The following is a 26,720-nucleotide window of genomic DNA, read 5'->3' on the forward strand; positions in this document are numbered from 1 at the left end:
AGTGCAGTGGAAAAGAGGAAAATGAGAATTTCTTTTTCTCTCAGTTGTCTCTTCGTGTCTTTCACTCAGTTTTCTAATTGGGTTTTAGCATTTTTCCTATTAATTTGTAGAACTCCTTTATGTATGCCAGTCATTAGTCCTCTGTCATATACTGTGAGTATTTCCTCCATTTTTCTTCTTCTTTGAACAATGTTCACAGTATCTTATCAAATGAAAATATTTATCTGGCCAACCTTTTTAATCTTTCCTTCTAGCTCACAGGTTTTATGTCATACTTAACGCAGTCTCTAATCCTAAAATTCTAAAAATAATCTCTTGGTTAATATTGAGGTTTTATGTTGTTCCTACATTTAAATATTTGCTCCATCTGGAATTTATTCTGTGTAAAACATAAAGTATGGAATTAGTTTTATATTTCCCTCCTCTTCTCTCAAAAGATAGCCCATTGGTCCTAAAACATTTTTTGTTCCCTACTACTGAAGCACAAAGTTGTATCCTTCACGTATAGATTATGAGTAGGCCCACAGTCAGATTGTGCAGATGGAATCTGAAGTATGAATAAGTGATATTCTGAGCTCTGCACTGAGAGGCGATAATGAGAAAAGCAAAGACGAGGAATGACAATCAAAAACACTAGTTATCAAATGCTGAGTGTGCAACATCAACTATAAAAATACAGTGTAAATATCTACTTACTAATGTCAAATGATTAAATAGCATATTTACCTTATATGTGTCTGTTGTTTAGTTAAGACACCCCACATATCACTAATAATCTGCAAATAGATTTTTTAACACTTTAGAAGAGCTGTGTTGGGAAAAACAAAATTTCAACTAAAGTATCTTTTAAACTTTCAAACATCTACTTAAAAATGTAAGAAGTATGGAGATAAGAAATAATCTGGGAAATAATTATAACACCAAACTCTTCCATTTATACAGTACTTGGTCATCTCTAATATCCAACAAACCTGTTCAGGTAGATTGCATTACCCTCATTTTGTAAATGAGCAAACAGACTCAGACAGATTAGATGATCTCCCAGAAGGTGAAAAAACTAGAAAGCATTGCGAAGCCCTGAAACCCGACCTTCTGGCTTCCAATTCACATTCAGTAAATTACACCATGCCAAGGTTGTTGGCAATGCCTCTCCTCAATCATATATACACATATCTGGATAATGATCTTGGAAACTAATAAGTACAACTAACCCAACACTGAGTTTGCATATTTAGCAGCAACTGGAAGGTCATCGAATCTGAATCCTATCCCCAGGGTGGGTGTCCTCTATGACACTACTCACAGGTTTTCAACCACCTCTTGGAAGAACCACCCAACTGCTGCTTGAATTTGTAATACTTTCCTAGTCTCCAGATTTATTCTGGTCAAAAATCCTCCCCATTAGAACTGGCGATGATTCTAAAAAGCCAAAATGAGTATACTCTTATTTCCAAGTGGCAGACTTTTAAATATTTGAAAATAATTATCCTTTTCCCCTTTTGAATCCTTCTTCTTTAAATCAAACATCTGAGCTTTTTTTTTTTTTTTAACCTGTTTTAACTGTTTTCATCATCTCTAGCCATCCAGGCTTCTGTCTTTTTAATGCATTCTGAATTGCCGACATCGGTATTCTTTGATTACCTACGGGGTGCACATGCACATAAAGTATGCAAAAGTGCAAAGGAAGCACAGAAGCCAGCATAGAGCAGAAACTGATTGGCAATAAACTCATTAGATTTGAAAAGCTTGTGAGACTTCAAAGCTGAACACGACACAACACCCAGTAAGGCAGGAAAGGTGCCGAGTCTGATTCTTGCTCTTCCCTTGCTTTTTAATGGACACAATGTGAGTCTGGTAACAACCTCTCTCATCTTCTAAAGGTGCATCTGTCAAAATGGGGATAATAATATCCCCGACAGGGCTGTCAAATAAGCAGGTACAATAACACATGGGATATGTTTGGGGAGAGTACAAATATATAATGTGAACAGTAATTACAGCACAGAATATTCTACAAATACATAACACTGTGTTAACACAGAGATCAGTAACTACAACTCAGAAAACCTTTAGGGTCCATCATCTGTTATCTTGATTACAGATTAATCTTTATTCATTCTCTTAAAACACTTGCAGTTCCAGAATTTGCCACATGTTAAAAGAAAAAAGAGAATATCATGCCTGTTTTTTGCTAAAAACTGGAACTTCCCTGACCTGATTCAAATCTGGGCTTACAATTTCATTATCAAAGCCAAGCTGGGAATCTAACGATTTTATCAATGTTGGTAATACATTATTAATATTCTATTTTTTGGATCAATAATAATAAACTCGATCCAGGACTTTGTGAGCAATGCACAGATGACTTAGAATGGCATATTTTAAATATTTTAGTGAAATATTACATAAAGCTAAAAGTCAGTCAGTAATAATTTACAAAGACAAAAATAACTGTATCTGGGTCAATATGGTCTCTTTGATCATGTCTTTCAAAAATATATGACTATCAAAACTCGAACTATCCTTTTCCTATGTCTATTTTATGCTGGTAGACAGTAGAATATTTTTAAGGCTTGTAAATGTTCATCAAGGGCTAGAAGTGAGAAAATACAGAATATGTTTCAACAGATCCATATAAAACATTGTGTCATTAACATATAACTTAAGATACTTAACTACTGCATAGAAACAAGAAAGTCTTTTATTTTAAGAAAGAGCTCTTGAAGGGTACTTGGATAGCTCAGTCAGATGAGCATCGGACTCTTGGCTTTGGCTCAGGTCATGATCTCAGAGTCATGCAATCTAGCCTTGCAACTGGCCCCGCACTCAGGGGGAGTCTGCTTGAGATTCTCTCTCCCTCTGCCCCTCCCCCTCGAGCCCACTCTCTCTCCAAAATAGATAAATTAATAAAAAAGGAAAAAGAAAAAGAGTTCTTAGGAAATAGATGTGATAGACCTACCTTTTTAACGATTGCAATAAACACAACCAGAACGACTGGAAGCAACAATGTCTTTGTATACCTCAGTGGAGTCTGAAATCCAGAGATGCTTTGTTAGAGGAAAATATTATTTTCAGACAAAATTTCATTTCCAATAATGAAAAAAATGAATTTTAAAAAGTGTAAACAGAGTCCAATATACCCAGTGACTTGAGTCCCATCATAAAAATGAAGATGAATTTCCATAGAAACAAACTTCCCCAAAATGTTGAGTTGAAAACACAAATACAGTCCCCAAACACTTGTAAGTATAAAATGTGACTGGGACTGGAAAGATTATTGTTCCTTTTTTGTACACTACTTTTCTAACTAGAGAATTCAACTTAATATTCACCTAAGGTCAGCAGAACTCCTTTAAATGGCATGAGCTTTTCCTGTACATTTGGTGGGGGGTAAAAATCTTAACCATCGTTCCAAGACACACACACACGCACATACTAATGACCCATGTTTACAAGAGAAATAAAAATATTTTTACCTTTCTTTAAAACTACAGGAACATTTAATAACAAACCCCACAACTGCAATCCTATATATTTTACAATCATTTGAAGTCATAGTCTTAAACAACTCTAGGTTTGAAATTTCTAAATTGCAATTGATTTTCTTACCACCAACATTTACCCTCACAAAAATAATCCTGTATCATTGAGTTAAATAATGTACACTTTCCCAAATGTGTTTATCAAGAGACATCTAGGTTCAACATATTAAAAACACTGCTACATTTTAATAATATAAAATATAAGTAGTATTTTCTGATTTTCCCTCTCATTAGTCTACTTTTCTTGCTTGTTATCCCATATTACACAAGTAATTTTGATAATTTATTAGCCCCCAAATGTGTACTTCACAGAAGTCTCAACGAAAGGAGACTTTTTAATGTTTTTATTTTACTATTTACCTTTATAAACATTTGCACAATACTTACACTTTTAAAATATATTTATTTCTATTTTGTAAATTTTTAATTGTCTTAACCTCATAAAAATCATATAACCAAAAGTATTTTATTATTCAAAAATTTAGACATTTGCTAATAACAACTAACAATAAATGTAAGAAAAGTTGCGAGATTCAGGTGTTTACCTTAAAAAGGCAATGTATCAAAATTGCATTTAAAGTATAACAAAATTTAACAAAGAACTCAAATAATTTTAAAATTATATTCCAAAACTTTGTTTTAAAAATATTTTTTAATATTTTTCTTAAAATGAAAAAATCAGATTAGCATCAAACTTTGACAGCAACACTTAGACCAGAAGATGGTGGAGTAATTTATTTAAGACAGTCAGGGAAAAACACACAAGCCAAAGATTTTGTATCTAGCCAGCCGTTCACATATAAAAGCCACTGATAAAATATTTGAACATGTGAAAACTCAGGGATTATGGACCCTATGGCCCTTCCTGAGGAATCCACTGGAGAGTAAGCTTCACACAATCAAGAAATAGGCATGAGAGGCTTCTTTCCCAGAACATGCAGCATTAAAAACACCAACCTACAGAACTGTGTCAAGGGCAGGGATACAAAGGTGATAGAACAGCATGAGTGGTTACATGTCCAGATACTGAAGGTGCAGTGGGAGTCCTACAGTGGGGTCAGAGGGGAGAAGTAAAGTAACTTCACTGGAAACTATATGGGAAGTAAAATATTGTCACTGATTATAGTATTTCAATAAATTAGAAATAGGGGGATAAGAAGTGACTGAGTTCAGTGTAACTCTCAGTAGGAAACCAACAGAAGGGACTCGAGTTAGTATATAAAAGAATTAATATAAAGGAAACAAAGTACACAATTTCCTCAATTCCAGAAGGTCCGTCAGGGAGAGTACAGGCACATGGACAAATACAAAGGAAACAAACCACACAGGGAAAAGAGTAGGCTTGTGTGTACGTGTGTGTGAGCTTTAGAACTGTAAGTTCCTTTTCCACGAATTTCTTTGTTTTATTCTAAGCATAAAAGTTATACATGCTCATTGTAAAAATTTAAAAATGCAGAAAAAATAAAGATGACAACCAGTTTTGCATTTTAATTGGTTGTCAAAATTTCTTCCCCAATGAGTTTTCTGTTCATATCCTTCCCCCATTTCTGCATATGTGTGTGGGAGTGAGGATGTATTTTTGGTGGTGGAGAAGGGTAGAGTCCTTGGTAATTTTTACTGATTTGGACAATCTCCTATACTCACTACATTAATCCCTAGTTTCATTTGTTATATTTATGGCAAGAGTCATCCCAGTTAGTCATTTGCTTTTTAATTTTTATAATATTTAATGTACAGATGTTTTAAGTTACATGCAGTCAAATCTATTAATCATTCTCATATGTGCTTTGAACAGCTATTTGCTCATTAAAAAATGAAGCTAATACTCATTGAAATGTCTCTCAAATTTATTTTTCAGGCTTCATTTAATTTTGACACATTAATTAACTGAATTGAGGTTTATTGCATAATGTGACACAAGGCTTTAACCTAACTCCTCACCCCAAATCCCATTTTTCAAATATTTAAGAAATAATGCATTTTTAACTGTTTATCTGTGCTTCTCTCTTCATTTCATATCAAGTACATACACATAACACAGTTAAGTACATACACATGGGGCTATCCAAGCATTGTCTATTTTTGGCCATAAAAATGTTCCTTAATATTGCTGTACTTTAAATAGTGTTGCTCACCATTTCTATATCTAGAAAGGAAAGATCCCCCTCTTTGTTTTTACTCAGTCAGTTAAACATCTGACTGCTGATCTCAGCTCAGGTTAACCTTAGGGTCATAAATTCAAGCAGAATACAATTAAAATATGACTACTGCCTAAAATTTCAAAGATGCAAACTGCAAAAAAATTAATCATTAATTCTCTAATCAAAAACCACTGTTAAAGGTTTGCTCTCTTATACCTTATTCTATACATGTTAATTATAGGCAAATAAGGGCATACCACTTGTTCATTCCATGATACAAGTCTTTCCATATGAGTATAATAGCATGACAGACTCTTCCTTTCTCCCAGTGTTTGGGCGTATCATACAATGGATGCCTTCTCGGGACGGGCACCACACTGTCTTTACAGCACAGCCCTGGGAGGATACCTACAGAGATGTGGAATACCAAGCTGCAAACAGCTTTGTTATTTTCTTCAAAATAACTGAAGTCACGCTATGCCTCAATAAACAATTTCTTCTATCACCTCACCGATGCTACATACTCTCAGGTTAGAGTGGCGTGAATATCCTCAATAATGCCCAAGGACTTCCGCCATATCCTCCCGCTCTACCGAGGTTTACCCTCTACTTCCTTTACCACTTGCTTGAAGGAGTCCTGATTTTCTGTGAACATGCATTTGAATGTCTCACAAGACACTCTTCTTTAGTTTCTTCTGGCAGGCTTGATACTATCATTCATATACTATATATTAGCCATTATGTGTCAAAATTTGCCAGAACCTGGGAATGAAGACTGACAGATCACTGGAGCAAACAGTACATCTGCAGGACATGCTCAATTCAGAATGTCTGGTTGGTAAGAGTGTGCAGTGGGGTACACTATCATTCCCTGGTCTGTAACTCAGGACACAGACGTAGCCACCTAGCAGGATCAGGGGAACTAGAGTATTGTTTGTGTGTGTGTGCAAGAAATACACACACAGAGCTGTGAAGGAAACTGTCTCATAGATAATGAAATATCATAATAAATTGGGGCCACATGGGTGGTGTTAAAAAAGACACACACATCTATATATCTCTATCTATAGGTATATCTGTAAATATATATACATATATATACATGTTTGTTGAACCAAGCCAGCTCACTGATCGCTACAACATATTTTATACAAAATATCATTAAAATGTCAAAATCCTTCTCTACATATCTCATTTGGTTCTCACAGTATCTTTTTGCAGCATACCACTAGGAACTAGTAAGCCATGACAGAAGAACAAACGAGAGTTGCTTGTCCAAGAACCTCAAGTACTCTTGCAGACTTCCATCTCACAACCCCCCACGCTACTCTCTGCTTTCTTTTTAAACATCTGAATACAGTTTTAGAAAGAAAAACACTGTTGGAATGAAAAAGTTGTACTCAATGATATTTCAGAGCAATGAGATTATTCAAATCAACAACCACAGAGTGCATGGAAATGTGAGAGCTCGAGAGCAGCATCCCTGAAACGAGGCTACTTGAAATGCCTCCGTGTTTACTCATCCAAAACACTATTGCTAGTCTGAAGGCATGCTTCTCAATTATCAAAATGAGAAAAGACCATACTAACAGTAGTAGGAATGTCCTCCTCCAAGCCATCATTTTCCTTTCCTGCCCACTGAGGTAAGAGCACAGAGGAGAGTCTGAGATAAGAGGAGCGCCCTTTATGAAAAATGAATGGACCAAAACCTGAGGAAGGAAAATGGAAATTGCATCTTACCTCCTTTTCCATAAAGTCAAACTCTGCTGCACAGGTATACAATAAAGTATCAAAATCCTTGTAACTGAAGAATTTTGATGTTAATAAGTTGCCAATATGAGCCTAGGAAGGAATAACGTGGGGTACCATTAGACTATGCCATATATTGTAGTAATGCACTTTAATCTTCATAGTATTTAAAAACAGCTTTCACTATATCACAGAGCTTGCTGTTCCCATGCCAGACTTGCTTCTGTTAAAGCACTGCAACTTCATGGTTCCCCTTCTCTTGCTGGCAAATGATAGCTCTAGCAACGCCCGCCTTCCACGATCCATCACCAGCAGACCAAAGGCTTTTTATCCCTGGGTTTTCCCTGCTCAGTGTGCTGAGCCTGAGAAAATACACTGTACAACACCTCCTTTTCCTGAACCTACCAGGGGGAGCAGGCTTGGTAACACACACAGACCTCTGTCAATCCTAAGGCACAGAGTGCAATAGAGTGAAAGAAAAGGAAACATTAATATCGATTTCTGAAAAGGGGATTAAGGGATGCCTGGGTGACTCAGTCAGTTAATTGTCCGACTGTTGATCACAGCTCTGGTCAACCTCGGGGTCACAAATTCAAGCCCCACCCACACTGGGCACCCTGCTGGGCATGGAGCCCACTTAAAAAAAAAAAGCCCACTTTCCCTTTGAAAGAAGTAGAAAATGGGCAGGCTTTGGAAAAACATCCACCTTTAAATAATGATCAGTTCTATGTGTGATTCTTTACATGCTACCCAGTGCTGTCCTGTACACCATCTCATCTACTTCCCATAAAAAGTCATGTGAGGAAAGTAGGATTATTTGCAATTCCCAAATGAGAAAGCATTTACCAAATTTTCAATTCATTATTGTCTAAAAAAACAAGAACAAAAAAAAAAAAAGAGGGAAATTACATAAAACAAACATAGCTGAAATCCTAAATGATATGTACATGAAGCAGGAAAGGACTGGAGAGAGTAGGAACTAAGGGATGGTGGGAATGTGCTAAAGAATTCCAAAATACTTTATTTTGTTGGGGAAGAAATGTACGCTGATAAGTTTAAGAAATCAAAAGGGAGAATATACAGTGCCTTAGACTCTGAAAAACAATCTGAGGGGTTTGAAGTGGCGGGGGGGGGTGGGAGGTTGGGGTACCAGGTGGTGGGTATTATAGAGGGCACAGACTGCATGGAGCACTGGGTGTAGTGAAAAAATAATGAATACGGTTTTTCTGAAAATAAATAAATTGAAAAAATAAAAAATAAAAAAAAAGGGAGAATATACAGTGCCTTAAATAGCATAAGAAAACCATCCAAACAAAAGGAGAAAGAATCAAAAAAGCAAGTAAAATAGTTGGAAACTCTAAAAAAAAATGGAAGAAATAAGTTACAATACAATGGCTGCCATATATGTAAAGACCTTAATTTCACAAATTAAAGGACAGTTGCTCAAACTGGATTTCAGGGAAAAAATTCAAATTTTATATTGTCCGCAAGACACATGTTTAAAACAAAAGTATGTAGAAAGGTTGAAAATGGAAGAGGACAACAACATAAGATAAAATTGAACCAAAGAAATCTAGGTTAGCAATCGTTAACATCTCACAAAACTGAATTCAAGCAAAAAAGAAATGAAAAGAGACAACAAATGACATTCTATACTCATAGAGTGAAGAGCAAAGACAGGTCATATGTATGATGAACATATCTGCAGTTCACAGTATAGATTCAAAGGGTATAAAGAGCTGAAAATACTGTAGGAAGTAGGATAGGTTGATCGTGGTCACTGAAAATGTCAAATATTTCCCTTTAAAATAGAAAAGGCAGATGACTGTTAATATAACACCTGAATATTATTATTAATATGCTCACATGGAAAACACAAACTTCACAAAGAGAGGATGCATGTTACCTTTGAACATAAGTAAAATATTTTTTAAAAGTTCATATACCATACCACAATACATTTCAAAGAATCAATATAATACAAATTATTTTTTTTCTAATCATAAATGCAATAACATTGTAAGATGACTAGAAATGGCTTTGAAAATCTTTTTGGCTAGAAACCAAATAACATAAAACTTAATAACCTTCTGACTAAAAAGAAAATCTCAAAATAGTTAATTTGTAAGACACAGAAAAAATATTACTAATATGGATATTTATAGCTCTAAATGCATTTATCAGAAAATAAAAGAGGTTGAAAACAAAAGAGCCAAGCACTTTCCCTTGAACATTAGAAAAAGCTACAGAACAAGCACAGAGACATAAGAAACAAGGATGACACAATTTGGTGACAAAGAGCAATTCAGCAAAACCAGAAGACTCAAAAAATCAAAAAAGGGTGGTACTTTGAAAATATGAATATAGTAAATAGAAAGCAGGAAAAACAGCACACACACACACAAAAAACCCTCAAAAACCAGCTCCTTATAGGAGACTAACACATCTTGATTCTGAATCCAAATAAGGAAGATAATAAAAGAATGTAAAAGACCATTTCACATATATGCAAAAATTTTAATAGGAATTTTCACTAAGTGAAACCTACAACAATTTTTTAAAAAAACATGATCCATTTGATGACATATATGAAATAGGTAAGTTTCCTCTAAAGACATAAACAACCAATAACTTCCTAAAGGAAGTGGATTTGTAGTAGAGAATTTTCTAATGAAGAAAACTCCAGGCCCTGAAGGCTTCACTGTCAAATTCTACCAAACACTGTAGGAAGAAATAGCATCACCTCTATACAAATTCTCTTTGAAATAGGAGATTGGGTGTGCTTGGGTGGCCCAGTTGGTTGAGCAACCAACTCTTTTTTTTTTTAAGATTTTATTTATTTATTTGACAGACAGAGATCACAAGAAGGCAGAGAGGCAGGCAGAGAGAGAGGAAGGGAAGCAGGCTCCCCGCTGAGCAGAGAGAGAGCCCGATGTGGGGCTTGATCCCAGAACCCTGGGATCATGACCTGAGTCAAAGGCAGAGGCTTTAGCATTTAGCCACCAAGGTGCCCCCCAACTGCTGATTTTAGCTCCAGTCATGACCCTGACCCTAATCCTAACCCTATCCCTATGGGTTAACCCTAAGTCATGAGATGGAGCCCATGTCTGGCTTCATACTCAGTGGGGAGTCTCCTTGAGATTCTCTCCCTCTGCCCCTCCCCTGCCCTGCATGCACTCACACACATGTGTGTTCTCTCTCTAAAATAAATAAATTAATTTTTTTAAATAGAAATAGGAGATTGAACACTTCCCAAGAATTTAAGGAAGCTAACATTACCTTGAAACCAAAGCCAGACAAAAACATTATAAGAAAATAAAATGACATACTAATAACCTTCCTTATATAAAAATCCTTAAAAATATTAACAACCAATCCAACAATCTATAGAAAGAATAATATATTGTGAGCAAGTGAGGTTATCCGAGAAATACAAAGATCAACACTCAAGAATCAATGAAAATGGGGACTTTACTTCCTAATGGCAAAGGTAGAAACTGACAAGTCCCCTCCCCCAATAACACCTATAAAATTAGAAAAAAACTGTCAAAAATAACCATATCCCATTTTAGAAAGTGACCAAAAAGAAAACAAATTGAGAAGCACTCATCCCTACAAAATCTGATTAATTCCAAAGGGAAACAGTGGGTGTCGGCAGCATTCTTGCCTGGGAGGCTCCCATCCACCCTCAGCAGCAACGCCACTTCCCGGGGTTGTTAGGCCCAAGGGTCCACAAGGGTGGGGCTGGCTATGAGAAGCAGAACCTTTGCTGCGGGAGGGTGCTGACTTGTTTGGGGGCAGGGAGCAAAAAAATCTATGCTCAGAGACACTGTTAATAAGAGTCAAACAGCAGGCAATGCTTTGCCAGCCTAATGTTGCATCATCCCTGCAGTGAACAGCCGACTGGCAGACGAGCTAGAGACTTTACAGGGATTCTGGAAATGGGAAAACTAAAAGGGGGTAAACCAATTCTCCCATCTCTGGTGGCCTGGAAAACTGCACACATAGGCTGAGGGATCCCGAAGCCCAGCTTCTTCACAAATCTATAACTGGCTGGGAGGTGGCATGCAGATTCACAGAAGACAGAGAAGGCGTGGAAGAGAGGAAAAGATGGGGCAAACTTGATGTTCAGATGAGAGTTAACATAGTGAGCCCGATGATATCCTTGAAAAATCTGCTTGCAAAGCTGGTATTTGGCTGGCATCAGGGAACTTAGATTTCAGATGGCTCCTACCAGCCTAAGTGAGAAGGAGTAGGGGCTCCCTGTACCTAAAACACTCTGGTTTCTGCGGAGCACCCACATTCCTTCTGGGAGTTTGGAATTTAGATATGTGCCAGGCAGAAGGTGCCTACGTTACCGGCCCCCAGCAAAAACTATGTGTCTCTAAGTACTGACTAAGCTTCCCTGGTAAACAACCTCAGACTTCTACCAGGGAGAGTGTTGACAGGAGCAGGGATGGGAAGTGAGGATGTACTGAGAAATGGCTCACGTGGTTCCTAAAGAACAGGGCAGTGTCTGATTATCTTAATAGAGAAGTGTGAGCGGAAATGCTTCTTAAAGGCTGTGTGGCCTTGCCAGTCTCTTATTTAACCTATGTCACAATTCAGAATCTATGAGCTGATGTCTTGGATCAGTGTTACAGATTTCTAGAAATACTGAAGTTGCAATTGAATTACTTCTAAATTTGTTTGGTCCTTGCTACAACATTAGGGTATGACAGAAATCACAACATCACTTTTATCTGAATCAGTACCATAACTGGATAGTCTTCCCCAGTGAGGAGACAGATTCTACTCCCCTCAAACTTGGGCTGTCTCCCTTTTCTTCCTATTCATTCTCTGTATCCTCACTACTCAATGACCTTGTAGCGCTCCTCTTCTCATCGGACTTCCAGGAGTCTTCTCTGACTCTTCTCCTGTGCATTCCTGCTTTTGTCACAGCCTTTATTACATTATATTAGAGCTGCTATGTATGGTCCCGAAATCCTACTAGACCAAATCTTACTCAGTTCTGTATCTCTAGGATACATTCTATCACCAGGTACATACTGAATGAGTAAGTAAGTAACTTTAGACTATAGTTTTCTACTTTCCACAGGTTTTAGATCACCCATTGAACAACCCAGTTGCTTTCAATCATTTTAAAGCAAAAAATTCCCTTGTTCAAATGAAAAGCTTCATAATTGCCCAGTGTGTGAGAAATTAAAGCACAACTGCCCTGGGTGAAAGGCTGCCAGGGAAGTTGGGAAGTAGACAGACCCCCACAGAAGGTATGCAAATTCCAGGACTTCACAAAACCCAGTTTCAAAACTGTAGCTTTAATCTATTATGGATGAAGGAAAGATAGCCAATTAAAATACATTACAGAAAAAATATGAGGTTTGCTTTACTCTTTCTGTGTTGGATATTGTGCTGCTTCTTTTTTTTAAATTTAATCAATGTGTTTACTAAAACACCAAAATAAAATAGGCAAAATAATTATGAATGAGAAGAATTCTTAAAGTTATAAAGCAGAATTCTTCTCATTTTATTTTCTCTCCTACCTGAACACTAAAACAAAACAACAACAAAAGCCCCTTCTCTTAATAAGACTAACTTGGATTACATTACCTATAAATAAATCTTTCACAAGCACCGACCAGGAAACGGGCTTGGGGAAAAGACTATAATATGGTCTATAGTTTTTAGAGGTTCTGAAGATGGCATACTGATGTGTTACCAAAGGATTATAAAGAAACCAGAGAAAAATGACTGTATATACCCTAAAATTTGAGCTCATCTTTAGAGCTTTCTTGCTTTAAAATTTTAAAATCTCTGTGATACAGAAAGACCAATTAAAATAACAGGATTGAGTCAAGAAATTAATACTGGAGAATAGAGACTATACACAGAGTCATATTTGCTTTCTATTATCATTAACTATATAAAGTAATAAGTGAATAGACTTCATATTAGAATTTGGCTTAAATAGTGGTACTTTAATAACTCAAGTAATTCATTATTAGCCTGTATGATTCTTCACAAGTCTTCCAGGTTAAAGATAAATGTACTTACATCATCAGCAATGCCAAAGATTTTAGATGTCAAATACTTGAGCACGACGGTTCCAAACAACCAAAAACATCCTTGGATAACCTCAAAAAGGAAAACAAAACAAAACAAAAATAAACTAATGCTTCATACAGACATTCCTTAGACATAGCCAATGAAGAAAAAAATTAATGCTTTAATCACATGTGAAATAAATATTTCCATACCCCCAAAAAAGATGCTAAAAAATGTAGCTTAAAGAATGTTATCCAAAATCAAGGGGCTATCACCAAAAATAAAAACATATACATATGATACTATCAAAATTAATATATCTTATAGATTTACACAGCAATTGCAGTTACATTCCCCTTCTACTAACAGTCTCTTACACATGCATTGCTCCCCAGAAAAAATATAGGTGATAAAATAAGTAAAACCAGAATACTTTACCTACCCAATATTAATTTTAACTTGCCACATGAGAAGGGAAATTTGGCACATTAAAATTGAGTCTTAATTACATCATAAAGCTGTTAGATCTCCTGGATTACATAAGAATAGCTAATTTCCTTAAAAGTAAGACATAAAACTGATGATATATTTTAGGAAAGGAAAAATTTATGCATTCAAATAGATTGATTCTTACCCATAAACTAAGTTCGGATACATTTATTTTCAGGAAATATGGTTTCATTTCCAGTATACCCTTCATGGAGAAAATAACATAGCATACAGTTAATACTTACATACATAAAGTACCAAAAAACATTTCTAAATAATAAGACTCTCAAGAATCTAAAATTCAGCACATTGTCAATGTTCCATATAGCATTACAAGAAGCTCACTGACTTTAAGAAATCGCCCTGTTTTATCCAATGTAGATTAGATCAGTTAGTGACTTCGTAAAGTTGAAAACACATTTACCAAATATAAATTTCTATGATGGATTTTACATCTCAGATTTACCTCAGAAGCAGTATCATTCATACATACACACTTGCGCACGTGTGTGCTATTACATATAGTATATAATAATTTTAGACAGGTGTCTTACAGTTGTAAGATTTAAGTTAAAAATTATCAACTCAGAATAAACTACAAGTGAGTTTTTAATGGATCAACTAAATACTTCTTTTCTACCAAATCTTTTCTCTCTCTAGGAAATTAATAGACTCCCACATATGGTACTTATAAGGAACTAAACCTACTTCAAACTTGGCAAAAATATGTTTGGAGATCAATACAGAAATACATGAACTCAAATCTTTTCAGAAGTTTCTGAATATCTGAGAATACAAAAAGTATTATGATTTAGGTTTCAAAGAGATTACTATGAATAAAAATAAGCAAATTTGTGTTTATAGTTATATATGCATACATTCTCTATATTCTGTAACTGTTGGCATCATTTATTTTTATACACCCAAATATGAAATATTCATAAATATGCTTAATTCATACCCAAGACACAGCTTACTGTCAAGCACCTAAAAGAAAACCTGATACATTATAGGTCCTGGAATGAAGTTTCCTGCCAAATGTACTTGGGTTAGATTTCATTGGCACCTGAACACAAGTTTCAAGAGTCGTGTACTTTAAGTAATAGCAGGGCTTGCCTGTGAACACATGTAAATATAGAACCGAGTGTACTGTTACATTTCCTGATTACAAACAGAATTCACTGACTGTAAGAACTATCATTAATCTCAAAGCACAGCAACTCCATTAATGATATTTTTGGCATTGCTGAAAACCCCACAGGCCCATATGGTAACTGCTAACATCTGTGATTAAGCATAGTTGAGCCACACAACCTGAAAAGGGAAGCAGTCCAGACTGGGAAGAGGCATATTCTTGGGAAACAGGATCTTAAATATTATTTGTGAAATGGGACAAAGAAATACAAAGTTCCCAAGTTGTTCGTGGGTTCTAGAAATTAAGAAAGCCAAAATAATCTGGGTAACTTAAACAACTATTTGAGAAGCAGAATACAGTTCAATTAAGACAGTACAATGCACTTTTGTCTTCAGGAAAGCAGCCTAATACTAAAGCATGTGCACTTGAAATATAGGATTTTTTTTTTCCTTTTAGGTTAACAAAACCCTGTAATGGTGAAGCCTATTCATAAAAAAGCCATACCCACCTCTGGAAGTCCTTAAATTTAGGAAGACTTATATTTAAGTGATCCTGCCAAAAGTGGCAGGGGTTAGATGACATTTTACCTTTTGCTCTAATTCTACAAGACAGTCTCCCAATTATTGAAATCTGCTCTTTGCAGTGCTTTAGCAAAATATAACTGAATCATCACCTGATTTAAACTATCTTAATATTTTACATAAATAGACTCAAAGAGTAAAAAAAAAAAAAAAAAACCTAAGAGAATCCGAAGCCCCAAGCCTCTGATCACAGCGAAATCAGGAGAGACTGCTATGAGACGCCACAGGGAGGCAAGGGGGTCAGAGAATGGAGCAGAAATAGGAGAAAAACTGCAAAGGGGAAGAAACAAGAAAAAGAAGAAAGCACAAAACCTTTCTAAAATGAACCCTGGATCAAAATTCATGTGACAGAAAAGACAAGGAAAGAGAAAGGGCAAAGTCCAGGTAGAAGACAAGGTGCTATGTTGCTATGTTAGTATTTCTGGTATGAACTCTTGTGTTCCTTTCCTGTTGGGGAAGGGAATACTGGAAAACTCTATTACATATATACAAAATCAGTAAAAATGCCTGAGATAATTCTTATCAAAAATCCCTCACCAATCCCAAGCCAGTGATTAAAAACTGGTGAACCATTAGTTTCAAAAATAGCCATGTACTTAAGAGACACTTACCCAAATAATTACCAAAGAGGAAGCATAATAAGAAGTTAATAACATTGAGTTTCCAAACATCAAAACAAAACAAAGTGCAAGAGAAATCTGGAAAAATCCAAGAAAAATATAATTAATGCACATAAAAGAACACAGCTTTTTATTCTGAAAATTGCACATGCCCATGATGAAATTCAAACCATATAAATGGGGATATACCATGAAAACAGCCCACATCCTATCCACACTTAAAACCCAAAAGATCGCCACCATCAACAGTTTCCTGTGCATCCCTCAAAACATTCACAAGTACAAAGTCTAGTTTGAATTTTTTAAAAACCACAAATGGAAACTTGGCCCATAAGCGATGCTACTGCTTGCTTTTATTCTGTTTCAGAGAGCTTTCCGTATGAATCCAAACCAACCTAATTCATTCTGTTGAATAGTTGAAAAAAGTACACCACTCTAGAGTCATACCATAATTTACTGACCAGTCCTAGGACTACTGCCGAACAGGTAAGTACTTTCCAGTTTTATTTTGCTTTTACATGGTTTTCCCTATTACAAACACCACTATGATAAACATCCTTAGGTGTGTATCTTAGATACATGTTAACACACTCATGAGATAAATTACTAGAAGTGGAATTGATGGATCAAGGGTATATACATTTTGAAATCTGAAAAATATTGACAAAATGCCATAAAAAATACTGTACCAATTTACTCCTTCACCAGTAGGACATGAGAGCTCCTGCTGATACACACCCTTATCAATTCTTTAAAATGTTTGACCATCTCAACCAAGAAAAACATTACCTCACTGTTTCACTTTTCCATTGTTTTAATACTTGGTGAGACAGGCATCTTTTCTTCTATTTGTTGTTTTTATTGTGGGTCTGAATTGCTTATTCCTACCACCCATTTTTCTATTAGGTTTTAGCTATTTTAAGAGCTCTCTTTATATGTTATGAAAATATCATTCCTTATCAGGCAAATACATTGTAAATATTTTTCTAAGTTCATTTTTATCTTTGTGGTATTTCTGTATTACGGTTATTTTCCAAGTTTTTATGTTAGTCAAATTTATCGTTCATTTCCCTTAGGTCTTCTATAATTAGAAAAGCTTTTAAAAATAAAATAATCCATGTTTTCTTCTAGAAGTTTTATTTTTGGTCCATATATTTGAATTTCCATCTGCATTTCAGGATCAGCTTATGGTTCAAAAGCTGACATATTTATTAGAACCACTTTATTCAATAATGTACATCATGTCATATTTAGAGTTATATCTATCCACTGCTGAATCTTTACATCCAAAAATAACACATGTTGTTGCCATTTAAGTGTTCCTTTACATTCATGGGGGGTGTAAAATTTTCCTCATATGGATCCTGCATATTAAATTTATTTCTAAGTGTATTATTTTTGTTATTGTATCGGGAATCTTTTCTCATCATATTTTCTTTTTTTTCCTTTTTTTTAAAAAGATTTTATTTATTTATTTGACAGACAGAGATCACAAGTAGGCAGAGAGGTAGGCAGAGAGAGAGGGGGGAAACAGGCTCCCTGCTGAGCAAAGAGCCTAATGTGGGGCTTGATCCCAGGACCCTGGGATCATGACCTGAGCCGAAGGGAGAGGCTTTAACCCACTGAGCCACTCAGGCGCTCCCCTCTCATCATATTTTCTGACTGCATATAGAAACATTATGTTAAATATGCCGAAATGAACACACTCATTATTTCCAGTAGTAATAAGTTTATAAATTTTGGTTTTTTGGTATTCAAAATCATATCACCTACAAATAATATTTCTTCATCTTCCTTTCAAATTTTCAAAAGCCTTATTTTTTAGTCAACTGTATTAGTTAATATTCTTGCAATAAACCTAAGTAATGCCACTAAGTAATGCCTAAGTAATGCCACTAAGTGTGGCATATTTGTCAAGCTTCTGGTATTAATGGAAATACAACTATTGATTCATCACTTTGTGTGATACTACTAGCTTTTGAATTGATGTATATGTATATATTTAAGATTGCAATGAAACACTCATCTATTTTCATTTGATTGAGATCTTAAAATCAGAAATAGCTACTGACTTATCAAATGCCTTTATAACATCAAAGGAAATGATCATATTGTTGATCTTTTTAAAATATGTTGATGGCTAAGTTATAGTAATATAATTTCTAATGGTGTCAAATCATTCTTGCATTCCCAGAAACAAACTTAACTTTTCATGGTATGTTATTCTCCTGTACTTATGAACAGGTAAGCAACTAAATCCTCAAAATTTTATAACAATAGCTTTTTCCCATAAGTGCTGAAATTTAAGACAAACTCTAAACTTTCCAAATCAATTTTGATAAAATTTAGCAGAATAACATCACTTTGCATAAACAGATTCATAACCAAGAAGCAATGCCAAGGGTATTCAAGAAACAAATATAAGGCAGTATCAAAAAAGGAGGTGCTAAAGGTCTGGAGAGAGATTTGAGGTCCATTCCCACCTCAGCAGTCAGTCTGGTCAGTGCCCTGCTCAAATGCTCCGAAGGTTTTGATTCTCAAGTTAAGGGAAAGCCAAAAGCCTTTCCCACACCTCCAGACCCTGTAGGGCCTACCCCACTAACATCTGGGACCTCATTTCACATTATTCTTCCCCATCTAGCTCCAATCCAGCCATCTTTTGCACATCCTAGAACACAGCGGGTACACCTCCACAGCAGAGCGCTTCTGCTTGCTGTTTCTCTTAACCCTAGTGGCTGGCTACCTCAACTTCTGAATCTATCTCCATGTAACTTCTCAGAGCGGCCTTGTCTTTGCACACTTTTCAACTCCGACCTCCCCCACATACTCAGCAAATCCCACGCTCCTTGTTCCTCACTAATACCTGACAGGCTGGCAGAAAGAAAGGGCTACTTAAGATAGCGAAAGTCCCCGCCACAAAACCTGAGCTCGGGACAGGAGAACAAGGACCCAAGCAGGAATCTGAAAACCCTCCCGCCCCGGGCTCCCCTGGACCAATGGGACCCTGACATGCAGGCGAAATATCTAAGTAAGGGAAACTTGCCAGAAGACCCCTGAACTCCCCTGGAGGCCCCTTAAAAGCCCCCTTTTCCATGCCTTGGGCGCAATTTCTGCCACTCTGCTTTCCAGAGTGGTGGAACCTCGCCGGAGGGTGCCCACCTCCTCCCGGTGCAACTTTCCTGGCTCTCCTTCTGAGCCCTGAAACTTTGCCGGAGAGTGTTTTTAATAAATCTTGCCTTGCACCCACTTTGCCTGGTGTTGTGTTTATCTCGCCGGAAAAACTACAATACAATACAATAAACTAACATTTAACATAACTGTTTAACTTACATATCTGTTTCTTTGTACTCTTGAATATACGCTCCATGAAGGAAGGGTTTGGTTTTTTTTTTTCCTTTGTATTGTTTTTATCACTGCCATTTCCTTAGAACCTGGGAAATGTTTGACAAAAAACTGGGTGCTCAAAAACATGAGTGAATTTAAATTCAAGGAAGTAAATTTGAAAATTAATAAAGAAAATTGAGAACTTGAAAGGTACAGAATCAAGATTATTACAAATTATTTAGTATTCGTGTCTTTTTTTACTATCCGTATTTTAGCAGGTTCAAAAACATAAGACAACACTGTGAATGACTTATGTTAGCGAACTTTAAAACTTAGGGATAATTCCTAGCAAAATAGAAGTTACCAAAAACTACTCAAGAAAAAAGTCTTAACTGTTCTATTATTGTGAAATAAGTTAGATCAATAATTTAAAATCTGTCCACAAAGAAAACAACAGACCCATATAGTTTAGCAGACGAGAGCCACCAAACTTTCAGGGAGTATTCTCATCTCACACAAAATCTACCACAGAAAGGCAAGGCAGGGGCACTTTACAATTAATTCTATAGGGCTAAAATAAATCTGATATCAAATCAGTCAAGTGTAGCCAGAAGATCTTGGGAAAATGGCAGGAATCTATCTCCTCACCTAGACAACAACTATGCTGCCCAAACTTGTCTTAATGGAACTATGTGGGAACTCGGGAGTCTCCCAAGACTTGTAACTCCCAGGAGAATGCTTCGATGGGAAACTGAGTTATCTGTAGTGAATTCAGCTCTTATCTCAACAGCAGCTAACCATCCCTCACACACCAGCCCAGATGTAGACAGTCCTGCACAAGCTCAAAAGCACAGTCAACAAAAGCAAAATAAACAAGTGGGACTGTATCAACCTAAAGAAAAAGCTTCTGCACAGAGAAAGAGATGATCCACAATGGGAAGAAGCAACCTACAGGATGGGAGGAAAAGATTTGCAAACCATCTAGCAGACAGAGTTAATATTCAAAATATGTACGTCATTTTCACAACTCGATAGCCAAAAAGCAATCAAACGCCCATATAATCCGATTAAAAATGGGCAGAGGACCTGAACAGACATTTTTCTAAGGAAAACACACAAATGGCCCACAGGTACATGAAAAGGTGTTCAGCATCACTCATCATCAGGGAAATGCAAATCCAAACCACAATGAGCTATCACCTCACAGCTGTCAGAACGGTTATTATAAAAAAGACAAGAGGTTAGTATTGAGGAGGATGTGGAGAAAAAGGAATCCTTTTTCTTTGTTGGTGGGAATGTAAATTGGTACAGCCACTGTGGAAAATAGTGTGGAGGTTCCTTAAGAAATTAAAATTAGAACTACTATAAGATCCAGCCATCCCAAAGAAAATGAAACAAGTTTTCAAAGAGATATCTGTGCTCCCATATTCACGGCGGCATTATTCACAAGAGCCAAGACATGGAAACAACATAAATTTGCATCAGTGAATAAATAGATTTTGAAACAGTGTGTATATACATACACACACATATATACATGATGCAAAAGTCATTCAGCCATAAGATAGGAAATCCTTCAATTTGCATCAACATGGGTGGATCTTGAGCACATTAGTATGCTAAGTAAAATAGCACATTAAGAAAAAGACGAATACTGCATGATTTCACTTACATGAGGTACCAAGCAAAGTTAAAATCATAGACATAGAAAGCAGAGTGGGGGTTTCCAGGAGCTGGGGGCGGGTAGGAAGGGGAATAGGGAGTTATTGTTTAATGGGTATAGAGATTCTGTTTCACCAGATGAAAAGAGTTTGGGAGACGACAGTGGTGGATGTAAACACTGAATGAATATACTTAATACCACTGATAAGTACACTTATAAAGATTAAGACAGGAAATGTTATGTGTATTTCACCACAATAAAAAATGTGAAAAAAATTCCTTTTTGGAAACAATTCTGTATTTTTTTCCTTTATGTAACTATAGGGATTTAGAAATTTGTAAAGGGATAATGGAAGAAGATATTCCACAGTAAGAAACCAGTTCCATAGTTAGTAAGTCATATGGTAAAACATAAACCATTCACCCAAGATAGGTCCTACTACAAATTAAACCTCCGTAATGTTAGTACTTTTATAACTGTAATTGAATCAAACACCTCATCCACAGTTGGCCATGTGGCTGACCGACTCTAAATGCTAACCAATTATTCTGATTTTTTACTGCAATGCAAAAGAAAAAACAAAAGCCATTTTAGACAGTTTGGGGGGGGGGGGAAGCCAAGTGTAAAGAAAGGATAATTACTGTCCAACCCCATTCATGAACAAAGATTTAAAAATCCCAACAAAACAGCAGCAAAGTGTATCCAGCAATATATAAAAGTTGTGTTTAGCCCAGAAAAGCAAGGTTTTCTTAATGCAGAATATCAATTAATATAATTCATCACAGTAACATATTAGATAGAAAAACACATAGGATCACACAGCCAGACACAGAAAAGTGTTTGAGGAAGCTTAGCTTTTATTAATTTCTTTTAAGAAGTGCTCAAAGCTTGAGGATATGTTAAAAGGACAAAGAAGCCAGCTTAAAGCAGCTGGCCAAATCAGGAACAAGTCAAGCATAAAAGCATAAAAATAAATAATGAAAACAGTGGATTTTACTGCAGCAAATAAAACAGATGCCATTTTCTCTTGGATATAAGAGAGAAACTGGTAAAATGATTTGAATAGGAATGTTACAAAAATAGGAATGTCCCCAAAAAGGAAACACAAAGGGCCCACAAACATATCAAAAGACCTTTGGCTTTATTGAGAATCAAAGAAAATGCAAATTAAGGCCATAAGATACCATTTTATACTCACCCATTTTATGATAAAATAAAAGAAGATGTACAATAATATGAGCTAAAATACTATACATTACTGTTCAAGGTAGTCCAATCATCTTTGAAAAACGATATAGGATTAAATTAAAAAGATGAACATGGATATAATTTACCACCCAGGAATTCTACTACCAGGTAAAGACCCTAAAGAAACTCTTAGCATTTATGCCTCATTATGGAGGAATGTGTGACAACATTCAGCATTATTCAAAGAAGAAAAAAAGAGGGAAAAAGACCCTAAATGTCTTTCAACAAGAAAATGGACAAATAAACTGTGCTTTATTTATAGAATGGAAAATATAAAGGGAAGAAAATGTCTGAAATCCGTAACATCCAAATCTCAAAAACCTAAGTAAAAAATATAAGTCTGATAAACAGATACCATTTTTATAAAACTTAAAAAAATACTAATATTTAATAATAAAGATGTATTGTTTAGGAATACATATATGGTAAAGTCATAAAGAAAAGCAAGCTAGTTATAATTTAAAAGGTCAGGATAGCTGTTCTCTCTAGAAGTGAGGGGACATCCCCAGAGCACACAAGGGCTTCTAAGCAGTGAAGGCTCTAGTGTTCAGTTGTGGGGGAGGGGGGATCAAGCTTGTTCATATGATAATTTTGTTCATAACTTCCCTATACATATTATAATGTCCTTTTATATGTATCAATTATTAGAGAATAAAAAATAATGTGGCATATTATAATAACATGAAAATTTTAGGAAAAAGAAAACATCAAAATTGTAGAGCTAATGACAACAAGACATGTTTTTAAAGGGTAAACATTCTTCAAAATCAACCATCCAGTCTTAGTACCAAGAATATTCTTCATGACATCTACTTAGCTCACTACCCCTTCCCCGCCAATCTTTGCTACATTCTCCTCTCCTCAGTAAGACCTACCCTCACCACCTCATTTGCTATCTTAATCCCCTGCCCCCTTACACTGGCCCTCCTGATCTCCCTGGGATACCATGAGTTGTTCTTTTCTCTTTTTTTGATCATCCTTTACTGCCTTCTAACATACTATATGTAAGTTGCCCATTTACGGTGTTTATTATTTATCCTCTGTCCTCTCACCTTGCTCCACTCCACCAAAGTGTGAGGAACATGTATGCGGGGATCCTTATATTTCTATTCTGCAGTATGACCCACATGCCTGCATAGTTGGTGCACAGCAAACAAACATTCTCTTTCATTTTAACAGAAGCCTCTTAGATAATATACCATTCCCTGTTTTTCTCTCATGAATTATCTCTTTTACTTATAGCAAGTCAGGCACAATCTCAAATCAGATAATATGACCCAAATTAAAATTTTCTGGGTGGCCTATTTAAAACATGGCCTGTAATTATATCGCAGCATTTGGATGACACTTGCTTTAGTTATGGAATCCTGTCACAACTAGTTTCAACCATGTGTAACACAAATACTAATCAGGAGTTTGTTTTAAGGTCAAACTAAATGGAAAAAAAAAATTTAAACCATTACCATGTGTATATAAATGATCTTCCGTAATTTGCATATATCAATGTATCCCACAACATATACTGCAAATAATGAAGCAATCTGAAATTTAAAAAGAAGTTAAATTACAAATAAAAATTACATATGTAACGAATAGCTATAAGAATGAAAAAAGATTATTTTTTATTATTTTCTCACACTGATTTGTATTTATATTCAAAAGGATTTTTTTTCTTTTTAAAGATTTTGTCTACTCAACAGATATCACAAACAGGCAGAGGGGCAGGCAGAGAGAAAGGAAAAAGCAGGCTCCCCGCCAAGCAGAGAGCCCGATGTGGGACTCGATCCCAGGACCCTGGGACCACGACTGAAGCTGAAGGCAGAGGCCCCAAGCCACTGAGCCACCCAGGTGCCCCTCAAAAGGAATTCTTTAATTTTTCTCTGACCTGTCAAATTATTGAATATAGTCAATATATTAATATAGCAAATACAGATTGAATTTTTTTCTTCCATGAACAGCTCTCTCAATTAACCTTGTGAATTATCTACTTTGTGGATTATTCAAAAACAATTCTCACTTTAATGTCAGGGTGACTCTACTGCCAACATGTACAATTACAAAGTGCTTTTGCCCAATCAAGAAATACGAAAATTTAATTATAACTGATGACAATTAATACATAATTGGGAAAGGCACATTAATCTCAAAAGTAACTGCGTAATGCATGTGTGTAAAAATGCATTAAGTTCTGCTTATTAGTCGCTCTTTACAAGAATCTCCATTAGTGTTCATTCGAACAAACATTCAAATATTCGTTGTAATCAAATTTATCAAATTTCCAATTAGAAGGAGTACTTTCATTACTTTTAACTTTCTTTAGACCTTTGAACAAACCTGCGTAGGTATTGACCAAGAATTCAAAGAGTACTGGAGTTATTTAGGTGAGTTAATTGACTAAATGATGATGGTGTACCTCTTAGTAAAATGTAGTTACTATGCCACACAATGCCTCTCCACCCTTCTTCGTGGAGAAAGCAACTCAGATTAAATCCCATGCCTCCCCTGCTATACAAACATAGTATAAATAAGCAGCAAAGTAGCTGAATACTTAAAGATATAACTTAAGTTTCATTCATTTTTTTTTTTTTTACCTCCAAGTAATCCAAAATCTATGACAGATTTTCCCATGAGCAAGAAAAACAAGATTTCCCTTTCCCCAGATTTATCTACGGGGAACACTGCCCTGCTGAAGGAGGAGACTCGTATGACACTGTAACTGTGAGGAAGTGTGCCTTGTTACTCGACATAAGCCCCGCACTCTATGAAACACCTTCTCCCACTCACCCCCCAAAACTCAGGTCATCATCCCTAGCTGGAAGACATGGGAACTCTCCCTTTCCACCCCAGGGCCAAGCAATACACAGCGGACCTACAAGGGTAGAATCTTTAAGAAGTGTCTTTCAGGGACTTTTTTGTTTCATTTTCTTTTCAGGAACATTTTTAACCAGGAACATTTAAAATGTCACCACGCTAAAGAAGACAAAGGAATCTAAAAGGTAGGATCAAAGAAAGAATTAAGAACAAATAGATTCTCTTTTTAAAAATACTGAAAAACCTGGCGATTCACAGACCTGTACCCCTAGGGATAAAAATATATGTTTATAAAAAATAAAAAATTTAAAAAAAATACTGAAAAAAACAGCTAACCTTTCTGACATCTTGCTAAGTATTCAGCACGGTGTTCAGTCTTATACACACTCTCTCATCTGATCCTAACCCTTATTTTCTTTATCTCACCATTGAGAAAACTGAAACTAAGCACAGCTAAGCAGTCTGTCCAGGTCAAACTGCTAGTGGATAGAGTTAGGACTCAAGCAAGACATGTCTCAGAAGATTGCAGAACAACTCCAAGCCGCTTTATGTGAACATGAATACGGCCGGCAGAGAGAGAAGCAGAAGTTGCTGGGGGTGGGAGCAGCACAGGGAGAGCCTGGCACACAGTTTACTCCCTCTCTCAGCAGGCACCTTCACCTAGCTCCATACACCTCTACTTGAAGAGAGAGGGAGGCAAGAATGCACAGAAAAATGACAAATTACAGACTGGTAGAGGAGTTATATAAATAAGAACTATTTATTTGTCCTATGTTGTCTTACGTGCATTTATCCTATGTGTAAGAATGCACAGCATTCATCATAAAAGAAGTACATTTATTTAAGAGAAATGGTTGAAGTTATAGCGCTAGTCCTCTTTTAAGGACACTAATACTGAATAGCAAAGGATTCTTACTGATTTGAATTCAATAAATGCATTCTACTAGTAAGTAAATAACTAATATTCACTAATAAATAAATCTCACATATTTGCCTATCCTGAACTTTCTTTAAGAATCATATAAGATCTCAGTTCTATAATTTTACACAAATGAGTTCACAAAATAAAATATACCAAGCTTAATTTAGCTTAAATATCCAAGTACCTTACCTGAGTAAGAAGTACAAACTGAGCAAACTGCCATGGAAGCATGAAAAATACATTGGAAATGCAGAGTGCAATCAAGCTTCCCCTGTAAAGTTTTGTAGCCCTTGGGAAGAGAAAATAAACATCAGTAAGTTTGACCACAAGGTATTCTAGCATGGGCCCAAACTGCTGCAAATTAGAATCTCTAAACATGATCTCATTATAACATAAACCAGACATAAGATGAACCAATGGGTTCGAAATTATACTTCCCGACACTCAATT

The 26,720-nt window shown here is 36.0% G+C and overlaps 1 protein-coding gene across 4 annotated transcripts in view; it reads right to left on the reverse strand.

Moving 5' to 3' along the window:
• Positions 1 to 26,720, reverse strand: part of DPY19L1 (dpy-19 like C-mannosyltransferase 1) — a 99,892-nt gene that overhangs the window by 13,904 nt on the left and 59,268 nt on the right. For 3 of the 4 annotated variants that reach the window (XM_059171537.1, XM_059171536.1, XM_059171535.1), the window contains exons 9-16: positions 26,460 to 26,559; positions 24,001 to 24,078; positions 16,294 to 16,380; positions 14,112 to 14,171; positions 13,487 to 13,567; positions 7,424 to 7,525; positions 2,960 to 3,031; positions 727 to 776 (exon numbers count right to left, since the gene is read on the reverse strand). In XM_059171537.1, the coding sequence (XP_059027520.1) occupies positions 727 to 776; positions 2,960 to 3,031; positions 7,424 to 7,525; positions 13,487 to 13,567; positions 14,112 to 14,171; positions 16,294 to 16,380; positions 24,001 to 24,078; positions 26,460 to 26,559 (630 nt within the window). The remainder of the gene's footprint in view (positions 1 to 726; positions 777 to 2,959; positions 3,032 to 7,423; positions 7,526 to 13,486; positions 13,568 to 14,111; positions 14,172 to 16,293; positions 16,381 to 24,000; positions 24,079 to 26,459; positions 26,560 to 26,720) is intronic. The other variant, XM_059171538.1, reaches the window with a different exon arrangement.

This window comes from Mustela lutreola, chromosome 4 (assembly GCF_030435805.1).
Source record: "Mustela lutreola isolate mMusLut2 chromosome 4, mMusLut2.pri, whole genome shotgun sequence".
NCBI lineage: Eukaryota > Metazoa > Chordata > Mammalia > Carnivora > Mustelidae > Mustela > Mustela lutreola.